This window comes from Chrysochloris asiatica, unplaced genomic scaffold (assembly GCF_000296735.1).
Source record: "Chrysochloris asiatica unplaced genomic scaffold, ChrAsi1.0 scaffold00203, whole genome shotgun sequence".
Classification (NCBI taxonomy): domain Eukaryota; kingdom Metazoa; phylum Chordata; class Mammalia; order Afrosoricida; family Chrysochloridae; genus Chrysochloris; species Chrysochloris asiatica.
The window spans coordinates 2,376,846-2,391,678 of record NW_006408721.1 but is presented as its reverse complement, the minus strand read 5'-3'; the positions used below and the strand labels follow the sequence as shown (position 1 = coordinate 2,391,678).

General features: G+C 39.6%; 1 protein-coding gene across 1 annotated transcript in view; it reads right to left on the bottom strand.

Annotated features, from left to right (window-relative positions):
* The window catches only part of NMNAT2 (nicotinamide nucleotide adenylyltransferase 2), a 237,766-nt gene extending 227,241 nt beyond the window's left edge, over positions 1 to 10,525 (bottom strand). The window contains exon 1 of the mRNA XM_006872539.1: positions 10,221 to 10,525. Within this exon, the coding sequence (XP_006872601.1) occupies positions 10,221 to 10,305 (85 nt within the window). The 5' untranslated portion in view covers positions 10,306 to 10,525. The remainder of the gene's footprint in view (positions 1 to 10,220) is intronic.
* Between the last annotated feature and the right edge of the window lie 4,308 nt (positions 10,526 to 14,833).

The following is a 14,833-nucleotide window of genomic DNA, read 5'->3' as shown; positions in this document are numbered from 1 at the left end:
AACAAGGAAGGCAGTGATTAATTTTACAGGCTAGGAGCGGAGCTATCTGGGACCATCAATGGAGAAGAGCCTAGAGCGGGACCCTACCCAGAGAAACAGAGGTGCCTGAGATGGAGACAGAGATGATGACATGGAGCAATGAAGCGGCTGGGGACTTTGGATCCAGAGAGGGAAAGGGACTGTGGGCCGAAAACTGGGGGAGAAGTGTAGGGGGCCGGTTTCTAGGATATACCGTTTGGCTGGTTGATGATGCATGGAGGGGATTGGAACCATGGCAATGAGATGATAGATGATGTAAAACTAAAGTTCTCTCATGTAAACTACCATATAACTCACAATAAAACATTAAAAAAAAAAATTATATGGCCAAGAGGGTAGCACCTGCCAAGTAAATAAAAAGGAGAGTACTACAGCTATGGGGCTATATGGACAAAGGTGGAAGGAACATCAGTCCAAACAGACTAAGGTTAAAGCAAGGGCAGTGTGGTTGTCTAAGATTATGGAGGTAAGAGAGGTGTTGTGGTCTGGGATGGACCCAAATCACAGTCTGAGAAAGGTAAGAAATCTTGAGGAATTTTGATCAAAGGAGTAACATGATCTGATTTACATCTTACACATTAAAATAAATGGTGGTTCTGGCTAATTCGTTGAGAATTGAGTACTGGAGTCAAGGATAAAGCAGATGGGCCAAGTAAGAGGCTATTACAATAATTCTCATGAAAAATAACAATGGTTTGTATCAGGGTTGTAGTTCGGGAAAAACTGTTGGGTTCTAGATATATTTTGGAGATAAATCCAAAAACATTTTTGGTGGTACATGTATGAGAGAAAACAACAAAGCTAATATTAGCCCCAGACTTTTGGCCTAAGTTGCTTAAAAGAAGAAAACTCTACAAACATTGAGTCTTATCAAAGTAGCATACTTTATCCACTGTCCTACTACCTGATAAATGTTCAGATTTATTATTTAGCAGCATTGCTACTCAGGTAGAGGCAATATGATGAGAGAGAAAGAATAAAAAAAAGAATGCCAGTTCGCTTCCTCCACTTCATGGGTTAGCCTCTGAGTCTTGATTCCTTTCTACTTTCTTCTCTTTCCTCCTTATTACAAGAATTTCCAGGATGGCTCACTTGTCCAGGACTAAAGAAAATTATGTAATAGGTTTAATGGAAAAATTTAAAGGTAGCAGAATTGAAAAAAGTTCAAAAAAGGTAATTCTATTATTAAGTTGATAATGGGAAAGATAATGATGCTGGTAGTGGTTATAACATTTGCCTTTGCTACGAATTTCATGTATCTTACAGACATTGTAATATACAAAAGGAGGAGGGAACCAATGTCAGGAGGATAGCTTTGGTCAAATCATGTAATCCTTTGAAAATCTTTCTAAGCTAAAATACTTCTGCACTATCTGCCAAACTATATCTAGAAAAAAAAGCAAATGCATTTCACACAATTAAATGCTTATAATTAGAAGGCTTCCAGCAATGGAAAGTGGTTTCCTTGTATATCAGTACATTTACATATACTGAGAGATACAACATGCCCATAAATAAAGTTACGTAAGTCTCTATAAGGAAGAGGTCCTGTGGTGCAGTGGTTAAAGTGCTGTGTTAACCCAAAGGCCTGAAGTTCCAATCCACCAGCTATTCCCCAAGAGAAGCATGTGACAGTCAGCTTCCATAAAGATTTACAGCCTTGGAAACCCTATCGGACCATTTTACTCTGTTCTTTTGGGTCTCTGAGTCAATTGACTTGCTGGCAGTAGGTTTGTTTTTTTAACTTTAATTCTCTATAAAATATTCTGCTATATAAAGTCTTAAAGAATTATTTTAAATGCTTTAAATCAAGTTTTTGTGTATTAAATAGCACAAGAAAAAATTCTGGTAATGAAAAAAAATGGTTAATGGATTCTTTTGTGCTCTTAAGATCTTTGTAAGCAATTCATAATGATTTGAAAATGCTTTTAAAAATGAGCAGGAACTCAACTAGGAAGTACATATTGCCCTGGCGTTTATGAATCTTTTAAGAAAACTCTCAAAACTATTTTTCTTCCCTTTCCCAGTCATTCATAAAATACTTTCAAAACTACTGCCCAACTAAAGAAAAATAGCAGAAAATCTGTATTAACCAACTAGTTTTGCATTTTCCTCTTATATCTAAAAGACACAGAATTCTAAACTTTAGTACTTACTGACAGTGATAGTTAGCCTCCATTCTTTTCTCTCTTTTTAAAGTTTTTATTGTGAATTGAGTGATAGTTTACAAGGGAGAACATCAGCTTTACACCATTGTTTCATTGCAGTGATCACAATCTCCGTGCATCATCATTCAACAGTATTTGCTTCTATTCCCTTTGTTTTGTTTTGCTTTTTAGGTGGTGGGGGGGAGGGGATGTACACAAAACCACTCAGGAATATATAATCATTAAACAATCAAAGGGCACATTCTGCAAGCCTGCCTCCTGGCTGCCAGTATTCAGTTCTTCTCTTTCCATGAGTCCAGAGTCCTCAGCTGCTCCCTCTCTCCATGTTCTCATCTTTGCCTCCATCTCTGGCATCACTGCTTCTTTGGATATGGTCCCGCACTCTGCGTGTGCTCTTCTCCCTTGGTGGTCCTAGAGTCCTCTGTTTCTGGACTATAAGATTAACTACTCCCCCGTTTTTGTTACAAAACTTCTACCTTTACAGTTGTGACAGTCGCTGTTAGTCATGATAACCATTACTCACTATTGAATCATAAGACTCTTATCCCCATCTCTTTTCACCAGACCTGTCTAAGCAAGAAGAAAACTATTCAGTGGGGTCTCTACCTTCCTCTGCACACTCTTAGCTAAATTCCCTCTTGAAAACTTGTAAGCCAGTTACTTCTTGCCTTTATCAGCCCCTCATTTTAGGTAGACAATGTCTAAGTTGCCTGTCCCTAGCTACCCTGGATACAGAGGGAATAGAATTGATACTTAATGTGAAGACTCCTTCTCTCTCAGTTGGTATTTTGACTTACTACATCCATAAGTGTAGGTCAAGTTCATCAAATTGTAGCAATTTACACTCATTTATTTTATAAAAAAAAATTTTTTTTTAAATCTTCCTCTAGTCGAGTTCTGATTATCAAGCCATTGAGGCTAGGTACTATCTGCAAGTTTGGGTGTTCTTGTGCATCTCCCCTCACTTCTTATCAGCTAGATGTTTCACTCTCAGCTCTAGCCCTTCTTGTGTTAGCCTCCATCCTTCAGATTATTCGTCTACTTGATCTAATGTTAAAAATTTGTATGTAAATGCTTCCCTGAGATTTGTAACATTTAAAAAGATATCCCTATTAAAGAATAAGTCCATCTATTTCTGAAATGGCACATAAGACTCCTGATCTAATAGTTTTATGGAGAATAAAAACAAATTCTACACCATCAAGTCGATTCCTACACAGGGCTCTATGTAGGACAGGGTATAACTGTTCTTTAGGATTTGTGAGACTGTACATATTTATAGGAGAAGACAGCCTTATCTGTCTCCCAAGAAGCTTCTGATAGCTTTGAACCACCAACCTTCCAGTTAACAACACGATGTTTAATCCACGGTGCCACCAGGGCTCCTATACATGGGGGAAGAATTAAGTAAAACAAAAATAAAGAAGAGAAATTGAAAATGAATATTCCTTCTTTCCAAAACTCTTAGAGCATCAACCCTCTGGTACTTGATTAACACTCTGTTCCTTACTTTGGGATGAATTCTACATGGGAGATTTGCCACTTATGGATTTATGTCCACATGAGGCTCAAACGAGCTAAATATCAAGCAACAGTGAATCTAGCTAACTGTTGTTGTGAGCAAAATAGTAACATTTTCTTTTTAAGTCCATTATTTTGGAATCATGAGCAAACACAACAGTGAAACTGCTGTGGGTGATCTATGAGTTTCCATGAGTATACCTTCACCTCAGCAAACAGGAAGGATCCCCAAGCACCCACTTCAGTGTATTATTACAGCCATCATCACAGTGATGAGCAACTTATTAAATGATCTTACAAACTGTACCAACTATTCCCAATTTCACTGCCTCAATATTAAAAATGAATCAACTTCAGGAATTTCATTTTTCACCCACATCACACTAAAAACAAATGAAATCCTTTTTGGTTTTATCTCCATAAAGCTAATGAACTTCAATCTTTTTCTTGTTTGAAGAACTCGGAATAATCTAACAGGAACTTACTGGGAGTTTCATTACAAGGTATCCTTTCAGAATCCCAAACCGCAAAGAGCTTTTGAATTTAGGTATTTGTTCATCAGTGCTTTGGTTCAAACACATATTTCAAAAGTTTTAGAGTAGAGGTATGAACTGCCATTTTTCCCCTCCAAAACCAAAATGACTTCTCCTCCAGTTCTCTCCTTTTCTACTACTCACCCATCAAACGGCCAAATCACATCTATTTTCTCCTAAGTAAGTTTCAAATATTCTATCATTGGTACCCACATCCCACTTCTATTCTTTTCCTTCCCCAATCTATTCAAAATTCAATTAAAGTCATAGTTTAAAAACATAATTATGTCAAATATTTTTAAATAAAGCAAAATGTTCTCATTATCATTGGGATAAAGTCTAAATCCCTTAATGTGCCTGATAAGTCCTCATGGTTAATCAGACCTCCATTTACCTTTTCAGGTTTATCTTTCAAGCCACTCCTCCTTAAATCATCTGTCACTTCCTTTCTTCCTATATGCTTTCTGTCTCACATCTGGAACAAGATTCTTTTCATCATTTATTTTTTATTTATTCAACAACTTTTATGCAGAGCCTACTCCATGCTGTTGTTGTTGTTGGTAAGTGCCATCGAGACCTTGTATAGAGTTTCCAAGAAGCAGCTGGTGGTTTTGAACTGCCGACCTTGTGTTTTGAAGTCCAGTACTGATCCTTCAGCGCCATACCAGGAGTCTAACTCCATGCTGTTGTTGTTGTTGTCAGGTGCCATCGAGTCGGAACCGACTCATAGCAACCCCATGCACAGCAGAACGAAACAATGTCTGATCCTGGGCCAACCTCACTACCGTCGCCACACTTGATGCCATCAATGATGTCACCTGGCTGATCCATCTCGTTGGGGGTCTTCCAGTACTAGGAAATAGGTAGGTAGTCCCTGACTTATATAACAGGGTTCTGCTCTGACAACTCCCTCATAAGTTGACTCTTATGTAAGTTGAATGTCTTTTTGTTTTGTTTTTGTTATTATCAGTATCTTCATGAACGCTATTTTTGAATATCTGTGAGTGAATACCTGAAGATGATAACATCAGCAAGTTACAAGCTGCAGCACTGTATATAGTACATATTACTAGTGATAAAATACAAAAACAACAAACAGGTAGTTGTAAGTGGTATTATTATAACTCAAATAGTGTATGCCACAAATTGGGGAATATCTGTATATCATTGATCAAAATAGGCATGATTTCTGATCTCTTAGAATTTATAATCTAGAATAGAAACCAGTCATGAAATATGTAATGAGATGAGAATTATGACATGGCAAGTATGAAAGTGATGTGGGAGCAAATGTTAGGCAACCAGACATTGTAGGAGTCAGTGAAGGGCCTGAAAAAGTACTGTTGAAGCTAAATTCTGAAGCATAAATAGTTGTTAGTTGGAGTAACAGAAGAGTGGAGAAGAAAGAGAAGGTGATGGGTGAAATCAGTGTTTCAGAAACACAGTTCAACAGAAAATATGAGAATTCTAAAAATCACCTTTCTTTATTATAAGGTATTAGAAATTGATATATTTTGTTGGTGGTCGGTGTTGCTAAGAGGGAAAAAAAAACAAACCATAAAGTTCCCATCACCTTTTTCTTGACAGCTAAGTTTAGATGATTTTTCCTTTCATAGGTCCTCTTGCAATTAAAGGAATGAAGAAGTGGCATCTTAGATAAGAAAGAATCTAAATATCAGGAAACTGGTTCTAGTCTGACTTTTGCTTATGACCTTGACCCAATGACTTCCATCTATCTGTACTTCTGCCTTGGCATTTTTTTGAAAAGGAAGGGTAATATTATTCAGTTTACCTTACAGAACATGATCAAAATGAGAGAGTGATGTGAAGATTAAAGTTTTGAACTGAGAACTATGACATTTTTATATAAGTATTTTAAACATATTTTTTTTAATTGTTGATTTTTCAACAGTTCTTTATATATTAATAGTTGTGGTTAGGTTCCATTAAGTCAATTCATAGTGTCTATGTGTGACAGAGTAGAACTAACCCCATAGGGTTTTTGTTTCGGAGGGGTGTTTTTTCCATAACCACCATAGAATTTTCAAGGCTGTAATCATTTGTGGAGGACTCGTGGTGTGGCACTGTAGGATAAGCACTGGAATGCAAACTACCAACTGCTCCTTGGAAACCCTACACAGGGTTGCTATGAGTCAGAACCAACTTGAAGGCACTTAACAACAACAACAATCCGTATGGAATGGAATCAGATAGTCAGGTCTTTCTCCCACATAGATGACAGGTGAATTCAAACTGTCAGCATTCTGAACACTTACTCAGTGTGCCACCAGCACTCCTTCTATATATAAGTGGCAACTTAAATTTGTTTCCTATTATTTCTGACTTTAGCAATAGTGTTGCATTTCCAACTCCTGCTCAAAATAGAAAGTCCTCTTCATGACTCTTCAAGAGAAATGGAGTAATTCTTTTTCGGAAGATAGACTTGTTTAGTACAAAATTATTTTTATGTAAATCAAAAAAATCTTGGAAGATTCAATTCCATTGAAAAACAGAATGTGCTTCCACTGTCATCAAATGCCCCGATTCCTCTGCTTTCTTTTGATAGACTTGTTAAGCTATTCATTCATTTCTGATTTTTTTTACTTAAATTTGTTATCTGATTTTCCAGTGGCAGAGTTTGTTAAGAACTACAACAATTTAAATGCAAAGAAAACTAGACTAAAATGCACTCATTAGGTACTTAAAAACTAAGAACTTGCATGCCTAAAAAAAAAAAAAAAAAAAAAAAAAACCTTTTAGTTTCACATTTTCTTTTTTATGCAATAAAGCAGAACCAAGAAATACAACACCATTTGTTAATGGATTTACTTTGCCAAAAACTTTTATGCATCTCTGAAAAAATTTCAGTTACAGTTGAGTATTGAGTATATGGGTGTCAAATATCTCTATCACAAATGTTAATGTTCTTCTCTATCTGTTTCTAGAGCTACAAATAGGAATACAATGAACTCCTCTTTCCAAGTAAAGGAAAGCTCATTCTTTATATATATATATAATTGAGAATTATACAAGTGTTGCTTTTCAGAGATGGACACTGAATCTTCTGTTTTGAATGCATTGTTTCTTTTTCTATAGTGTCTTTCTCATTTTTTATGTGGTAAGAAATTAGATTTCAAAATATAGGAGTTCCATTGTTGTTGCTAAGAGCTTTTGAGTCCATTCTGACTCATAGTGACCCTGTATAGGGTTCCTGAGGAGCAGCTGGTGAGCCTGAACTGCTGACCTTGCAGTTCAAATTAACTTTGCAGTCCAGCGCATTAACCCACAGTGCCACACCAGGACGCTAATTTCAAAGTTCCATTTGGGGCTATGTTTTGTTGCTGTTTTATTACAAGTTTCAGGGATCTTAAAGAACGTTTGATCATTTTATTGTGTTAGTAATTTCTGTATTGTTGGGGAGAAACATTTAAATGCCATTTAAAAGGAGGAAATAGCTCAAGGATAACTGGCTTCTCTAACTGGTTGCTTTAGAAATGGGAGAGAGCTTTTAAGGAAATGCATATTTAGGAATCTCATTTAGTTGATGACCAATTTAATTCTAATTTGTTAGTATGTATTTGAAGGAAATAGAATGTTCATGGAATTATGCAATCAGAAACTTAGTGAGCACATGCTCCTGCCTTTGGTGCCTCTGCAAGAACAATCAGAAATACAAGGTTCAAGTCTTGACTCTCTATGTGGGTTTATGAGAAAGTACGTAGCCTCTGAACACCAGTTTCTCATATATTAAATAGATATCAATGTTTTCCATAGAGGGTTACTATTGGAAGAATTGGCATAATATATATTTAAAAGCTATGTATATGTTACCAAAAACTTCTCTGAAAAAATAAGAATAGTTTAATATCTATTTTGTGCTCCTATTCTTGTTTTCTTTTTGTATTTGTGCCTGTCGGAGATCTAGTGTCAAAGGATCATTAGTTGTGAGCTCCTTAAAGTCATGGTATACACAGTTTCAACACCAAGCAAAGGGTCACTATTGTCAAAATGTCTTCTTTTCATTTATCCTATTCCTAAATTCGGATGCTGTAAGCCATACTTATTGCTATATATTTTATCCTCAAAGCTGATGGAGAGTGGCTGAAAAAGTCTCATTAGTGTTACCAAGCTCTCTTCAGCTGGAAGACAGATTCTTTTCTTCTCAATCTAAATATAATACTTTGCAATCCAAAACAAGCAGATTTAGTTACATTCTCAGCCCCGGGAAGTACCTGCTGATTCACTAAAGATTCCTAGGGCCAAGAAGTTACAATGGAAAGCCCATCCTTGCCTGGCCAAGGTAAGAAATGAAGTACTAACTAGATAAATTATGGGAAGAGAGGAAAATAAAGACAGCAGTGAAGACAACAGAGTCAGGAGAAAGTGAAAGTAGAGTGCTCTCAGGGAACACTTCCCCTAAAAGACTGATGAGATTTCTACCCCAGTACTTGAAAGAACGACTTTATCAATAGCCAAGTAGGCATTAGCTCCTAATAAAAAATATTTTTAAAAACTGAATGATTGGTGCAGACGTTGAGGTCACCCTCCTAGTAGCCTGTAAATGTTTCCATCTGACCTCTTTACTCAAGTGGCTCTGTACTCTCTTGATGGTTATATATATATGCAGGTCCTTCTCAGAACACCTTTAAGTTTGCCTATACGTGTGGCTTTCATTTAACGACGCTTGGAGGGCTCTAGCAATCCTCAAGCTCGCGGTAAACACAGCCAGCTCCGGTGCGCCCTACGTTTCAGCACCGCGGTTTCTGGATAGCGCCTTGCTGGTCTTTCGGGTCAAGGCCTGCCACCAGATCCTCATCAATCTGTAGCCCACGTGCCCTCTCATTTTCCTCAATCTCAGGAAAATATGACCCCCAACTTCTAGCCTCTCCTCAATTCTTGCTTCTAAAGGGACCTCCTGCCTTCTACGCTCACCATCGAGGGTGTAAACGCGCACACCCCCTCATCTCTGGGTCTAACAAGAAGAACGCATAGTTTCCCCATCCTTGACACAAATCACCTTTCTCCTGCCACCGAATCCCAAACTAGCAGCCAGGAGGCCCGGCTCGCTGCCTTTCGCTCCACGCCCCAAAGCCTTCAAGAAACAAATGTGGGATGATGCGAGCGTCCCCTACCTCCTACGCACACACGCACACACTCACTCGTACACACACTCGCACGCAGCAAGCCCTCCTGGTGTTACCGCTGCCCTGGGCACAGCCTCAGCCAACTTGGGCCCGGATCCACCAACACCAGCTCGCGAAGGGCGACCCTCAGCGAAAGCCCCGCCCCCTCCCCTTCCTAGGCACCAAGTCCTCACAGTGAAACCCAAGTGGACTGGGGGCTCCCTCCCCACTCACCCTGCACGGACAAAACACGATCCACAACCCCCAAACATTGCCTACTGGGCCGCTCCGACCCATGCTAGACCCTAAATTAATCTCCAGGAAGCCCTTGCCCCTGACACGGGTGTGTAGCGTGCGAGTCTATATTTGTGTCACTGAGGCAGAGACATCATTTAACTCTTTCGAGCTATCAGCCCATCCTAAACAAACAGCACGTTACCTCCAACGCCTTCTTCCTTTTCTGGTGCCCCAACCTCTGCCCCATCCAGGTCTCCTCCCGGCTAAGTAGCCTCACCGCCGCACCGCCGCACCCCTGTACCGGAGCTCTAGATCCCACCCAGCCTAGCCCAACATTCACCTCCTGGGCCCCTCCCCTCCCCCGCCCTGGCCCCCAGCGAGTCCGGTCTGGCCCGCGCAAGTGACGCCTTAGAAACGAATTCCGTGTCCTCTCGCTGGAGGCGGAATAGAGGGGCTGGCTCCCCACTAAGGGGATCTGCTCAGACGCCCCCTCCCAAGAAGGGGCACACGCCTTCCTGTTTATCGCCCAGGAAAATACAGGTGCCGGGGAAAAGAGAGAGGAGCGGAAGCTGCCTCCGGGGGTGGGCGGGAGGACTCACCGAACATCTGAATGTGCCCTTTGGTGATGGGATTGAAGCTGCCGCAGGCAAGCAAGATAACGTGGGTCTTGGTGGTCTCGGTCATTGTGCGTGTGGGCCCCTCGCACAGGTCGAGGGGTCGCCTCTCTTTTTGTGTCTCGCTATGTCTGCAGAGGGAGAAAGAAAGGCGAGGCTCCGGCGGTGGATGCTGTGGACTCCAAGGAGCCGCTCCAGACGCAAACCGCGTCACTCCCCGCCTACCCTTAACGCTTGCAGCCCCGGCAAGATCCGAGGCTGCTTTTGTACAGCTCTCCTTTCCGTATTTCTTTGCTAGCTTCTTTCGCGTCTCATCCTGGTTATCCACTCCACCTCTCTCTCGCTTCCATCCCACTTCACGTCATCATTCTTTCTAACTTAGTGTTTATCTACAATACAAGACGTGGTACCCAAGCCAAAAAACACAAACGTTTATATCATGGTGTGAGCACTTTCCATTTGATTTCGCTTTTCTGCTCGCCTTCTACTTTCTCTAATATATCTAACCCCCCGCCCAAAAATTTGATCTTAAGAATCATTTTCTCTCTTTCTCAATGTTACATTTTTTAAGTGAGACATTATTCGTGTCAGTAGTATTCATTTATCTCTCCATTACCCCTTCTCAGATGACTTCGAACTATTGAACTGAATTTAGATCTTGACCTGTTAGTTGCCAAGAGATAGAAGGAACCTACATCCTTGCTTGGTCCAGTGGAGTACTTTGTTTGTTTGTTGTTGTTGTTGTTGTTGTTGTTGTTGCTGCTGCTGCTGCTGTTTTTATGAATTGAAGCAGTTTTATAAGACTGGCCGGAAATGGATGGAGCAGAGTTACAAAGTTGTATTGGAAAAACTCTTGTGTTCCTATATAACCTATCAAAGTTAAACCAAAGATTTGCCCTTCCAACAAGTGTCTTTTGAGGGCTCACTGTATGTTAGATGCTGATCTAAGTCATGATGATAAAGCAAAGTGCCTGTCCTCATCAAGTTTACATTTTATTAGAGCGATGTAGACTATAGCAAGGAAAATATTATTGTTGTTAAGTGCTGTTGAGTTATCGCTGATGCACAGCGACCCTGTATAGGGTTTCTGAGGAGTAGCTGGTGAGCTTGAACCGCTGACTTTGCAGTTCAAATGACTTTGTACTCTGGCGCATTAACCCACAGCACCACACGAGGACTCCAGGAGAATATTGTTGTTGTTGTTGTTGTTTAGTGCCATTGAGTTGGTTCCAACCCATAGCAACCCTGTATAGGGCTTCCGAGGAGCAGCTGATGAGCTTGAACTGCTGACCTTGCAGTTCAAAAGGCTTGCAATCTGGTGCATTAACCCACAGCATCACACCAGGATTGTTGTTGCTGTTGTTAAGTGCCATCGAGTCAGTTCCAACCCACTAGGATTAGGTAGCAATAAATGCAATTGTTGTTGTTGTTGTTAGGTGCCATCGAGTCAGTACCAACCCATAGCGATCTTATGCACAGCAGAAGGAAACACTACCCAATCCTGGGCCAATACAAAATGCAAAATAAGGTAACAGAACAGAGTGAACAGAAGATCACTTTAAATTGGGTAATCAGAAATGGACTCTCTGGGAAGTTGACATGTAACATGAGATCAAAATTACAAGAGGAGTTGTTATTACAAATATTTGGAGGCAGTTAAGGACTTAGTAGAAGTCCTGTATGTTTAGCACTGAGCTGCTAGACACAAGGCCAGTGGTTCAAACCCACCAGCTACTCCTTGGAAACCCTATACAAGGTCACTGTGAGTTAGAGCTGACGCCACAGTACTTAGTCATAATAAGAACTTAGTAAAGACCAGGTGGTGCAATGGCTGAGCACTCGATTTGTAATCAAAAGGTTGGTGGTTCAAACCCATCGGTGACTCCATAACTGAAAAGACCTGGCAATCTGCTCCTGTAAAGCTTGAAGCCTAAGAAACCCCATGGAGCAGTTCTACTCTGTCACATGAGGTCACATGAGTTGGAATTGATTTGGCAGAACACAGAAGCAATAAAGGTTTAGTATACTTATAGAAGAATCCTGGTATGGCTCTGTGGGTTAATGCTCCAGACAGCAAAGCTGTTTGAACTACAAGGTTGGTGGTTCAAGCTCACCAGCTGCTCCTTGGAAACCCTATAGAGGGTCGCTATGGGTCGGAATCGACTCGACGGCACTTAACAACAATAACAACATACTTATATAGGGAGTCCTGGTGTGGTGCCATAGGATAAGCACTCAACCTCAAGATCAGTTTGAACCACAGGATCAGTGGTTGAAACTCACCAGTCACTCCTTGGAAATCCTATACAGGGTCACTATGAGTCGGAACTGACTCCACAGCACAAAACAACAACAACAATAGGAAGTTACTCAAACTTTTTTGCAGAGGAATGACATGTAATTTACATTTTTATGATAGCACTATCTGCTTAGTGTAAAAGTGATGCAAAAGAGAAGTCATTTGAAAGCATTTGGGAGACTCTGGTAGCCTAAACAAGTGGAGGTGAGTCTTGGATGTGGGTTGCTAGAGGTGAAGGTTGGTCTCTTTTGCAGACAGTCTTTGCAAATGAATCAACTTGGAAAAGGAAGGAAGAAGAGAAATCTAAGTACATGTCTAGGAATTTGGCTTAAGCAAATAAAAGGATGGTTGTTCCTTTGACTGAGAAGAGAAAGATAGGGAAAGAGATCTGAGGGACAAAATCAAGTGTTCTTTTTGGATTCAGTAAATACAGCTAGTAATTCTCAACTTAGAAGTCCACAAGTGAAAATATTTACTTTTCCTGGGTTGAAAGTTCTTGGATAAATTTTAAGTTTATACTGGTGAAGAAAATTAAAACAAATCCACAAGAGACAAAATATGATCTTGAGTATATCCCATAGATACTAATAACTGAAGACCAGAAGTGCTGTGGGATGACATCAAGAACATCATACATGAAGAAAGCAAAAGTTCACTGAAAAAACAGGAAAGAAAGAAAGAACCAAAATATATATCAGAAGATACTCTGAAACTTCCTCTTGAATCTAGAGATTCTAAAGCGAATAGAAGAAACGATGAAGTTAAAAAAAAAAAAATGCAACAAAATCTTTTAAATGACAGCTCAGGAAGACAAAGTCAAGTATTGTAATGCAATGTGCACAGACCTGGAGTTAGAAAACCAAAAGGGAAGAACACACACTCAGCACTTCTCAAACTAAAAGAACTGAAGAAAAAATTCAACCCTCAGGTTGCAATATTGAAGGATTCTATGGGCAAAATATTGAATGATATAGGAATCAACAACAACAACAAAAAAAAGATGGAAGGAATACCCACAGTCTCTTTACCAAAATGAATTGGTAACTGTTGAACTATTTCAAGAGGCAGTTTATGATTAAAAACCAACAGCATTGATGGAAGAAGTCAAAGCTACACTGAAGGCAGTGGTGAAAAACAAGACTTCAGGAATTGATGAAATACAAACTGAAATGTTTCAACAAACTGATGCAGTGTTGGAGGAACTCACTTCTCTGTGCCAAGACATTTGGAAGACAGGTACCTGGCCAACTGATTGGAAGAGATCCATATTTGTGCTCATTCCTAAGACAGGTGACCCAACAGAATGCAAAAATCATCATCTAGGACACTTAGTTGTGCTCATAAGGAACGTGTAGATATCCAGAAGTAATTGTTTGAATAGAACAAGGGAATACTGAGTAGTTTAAAATCAGGAAAGGTGTGCACCAAGGTTGTATCCCGTATCCATATTTATGCAATCTGTATGCTGAGCAAATAAACTGGATTATATGAAAAAATATGGCATCCAGATTGGATGTGCATTATGCAGATGACACAACCTTACTTGCTGGATGTGAACAGGACTTAAAGTACTTACTGATGATCAAAGACTACAGCCTTCAGTACCTCAGTGTAAAGGAAATGAAAATTCTCACCACTGGACCAATAAATAACATCATGATAAATGAAGAAATGATTACAGCTGTCAAAGCCTTCTTTTTGCTTGAATCCACTATCAACACTCATTGAAGCAGCAATCAAGAAATCAAAAGATATATTGCATTTGGCAAATCAGCTGCAAAAGACTTCTTTAAAGTGTTAAAGACCAAAGATAGCAGTTTGAGGACTAACGTGTGCCTAATCCAAGCCATAGTATTTTCAATCACCTCATATACATATGAACATTGGACAGTGAAGTAAGGAAGATCACAGAAAATTAATAAATTTGAATTACGATGTTGGCAAAGAATATTGAAAGTACCATAGATTACCAGAAGAACAAACATATCTGTCTTAGAAGAATTACAGCCAGTTGGTCTTTAGAAGTGAGGATGACAAGACTTCATCTCATACTTTGGGCATGTTGTCAGGAAGCACCAGTCCTACAGAAGGACATTATGCTTCACATCAAAATAAAAAAGAGGAAAACCAGAAAGATTTAGTAAACATTAACACAACAGAAAGAAAAAGAAAAAGAAAACCCACTAGTAAAATGAACTCAGGGCAGAAAATAATGTGGAACAAAGAAACCAGCAGCGTCACAATAAAACACACAGCAAAATGTCAGCAATCATTGCACATCTATCAGTAATTACACTGA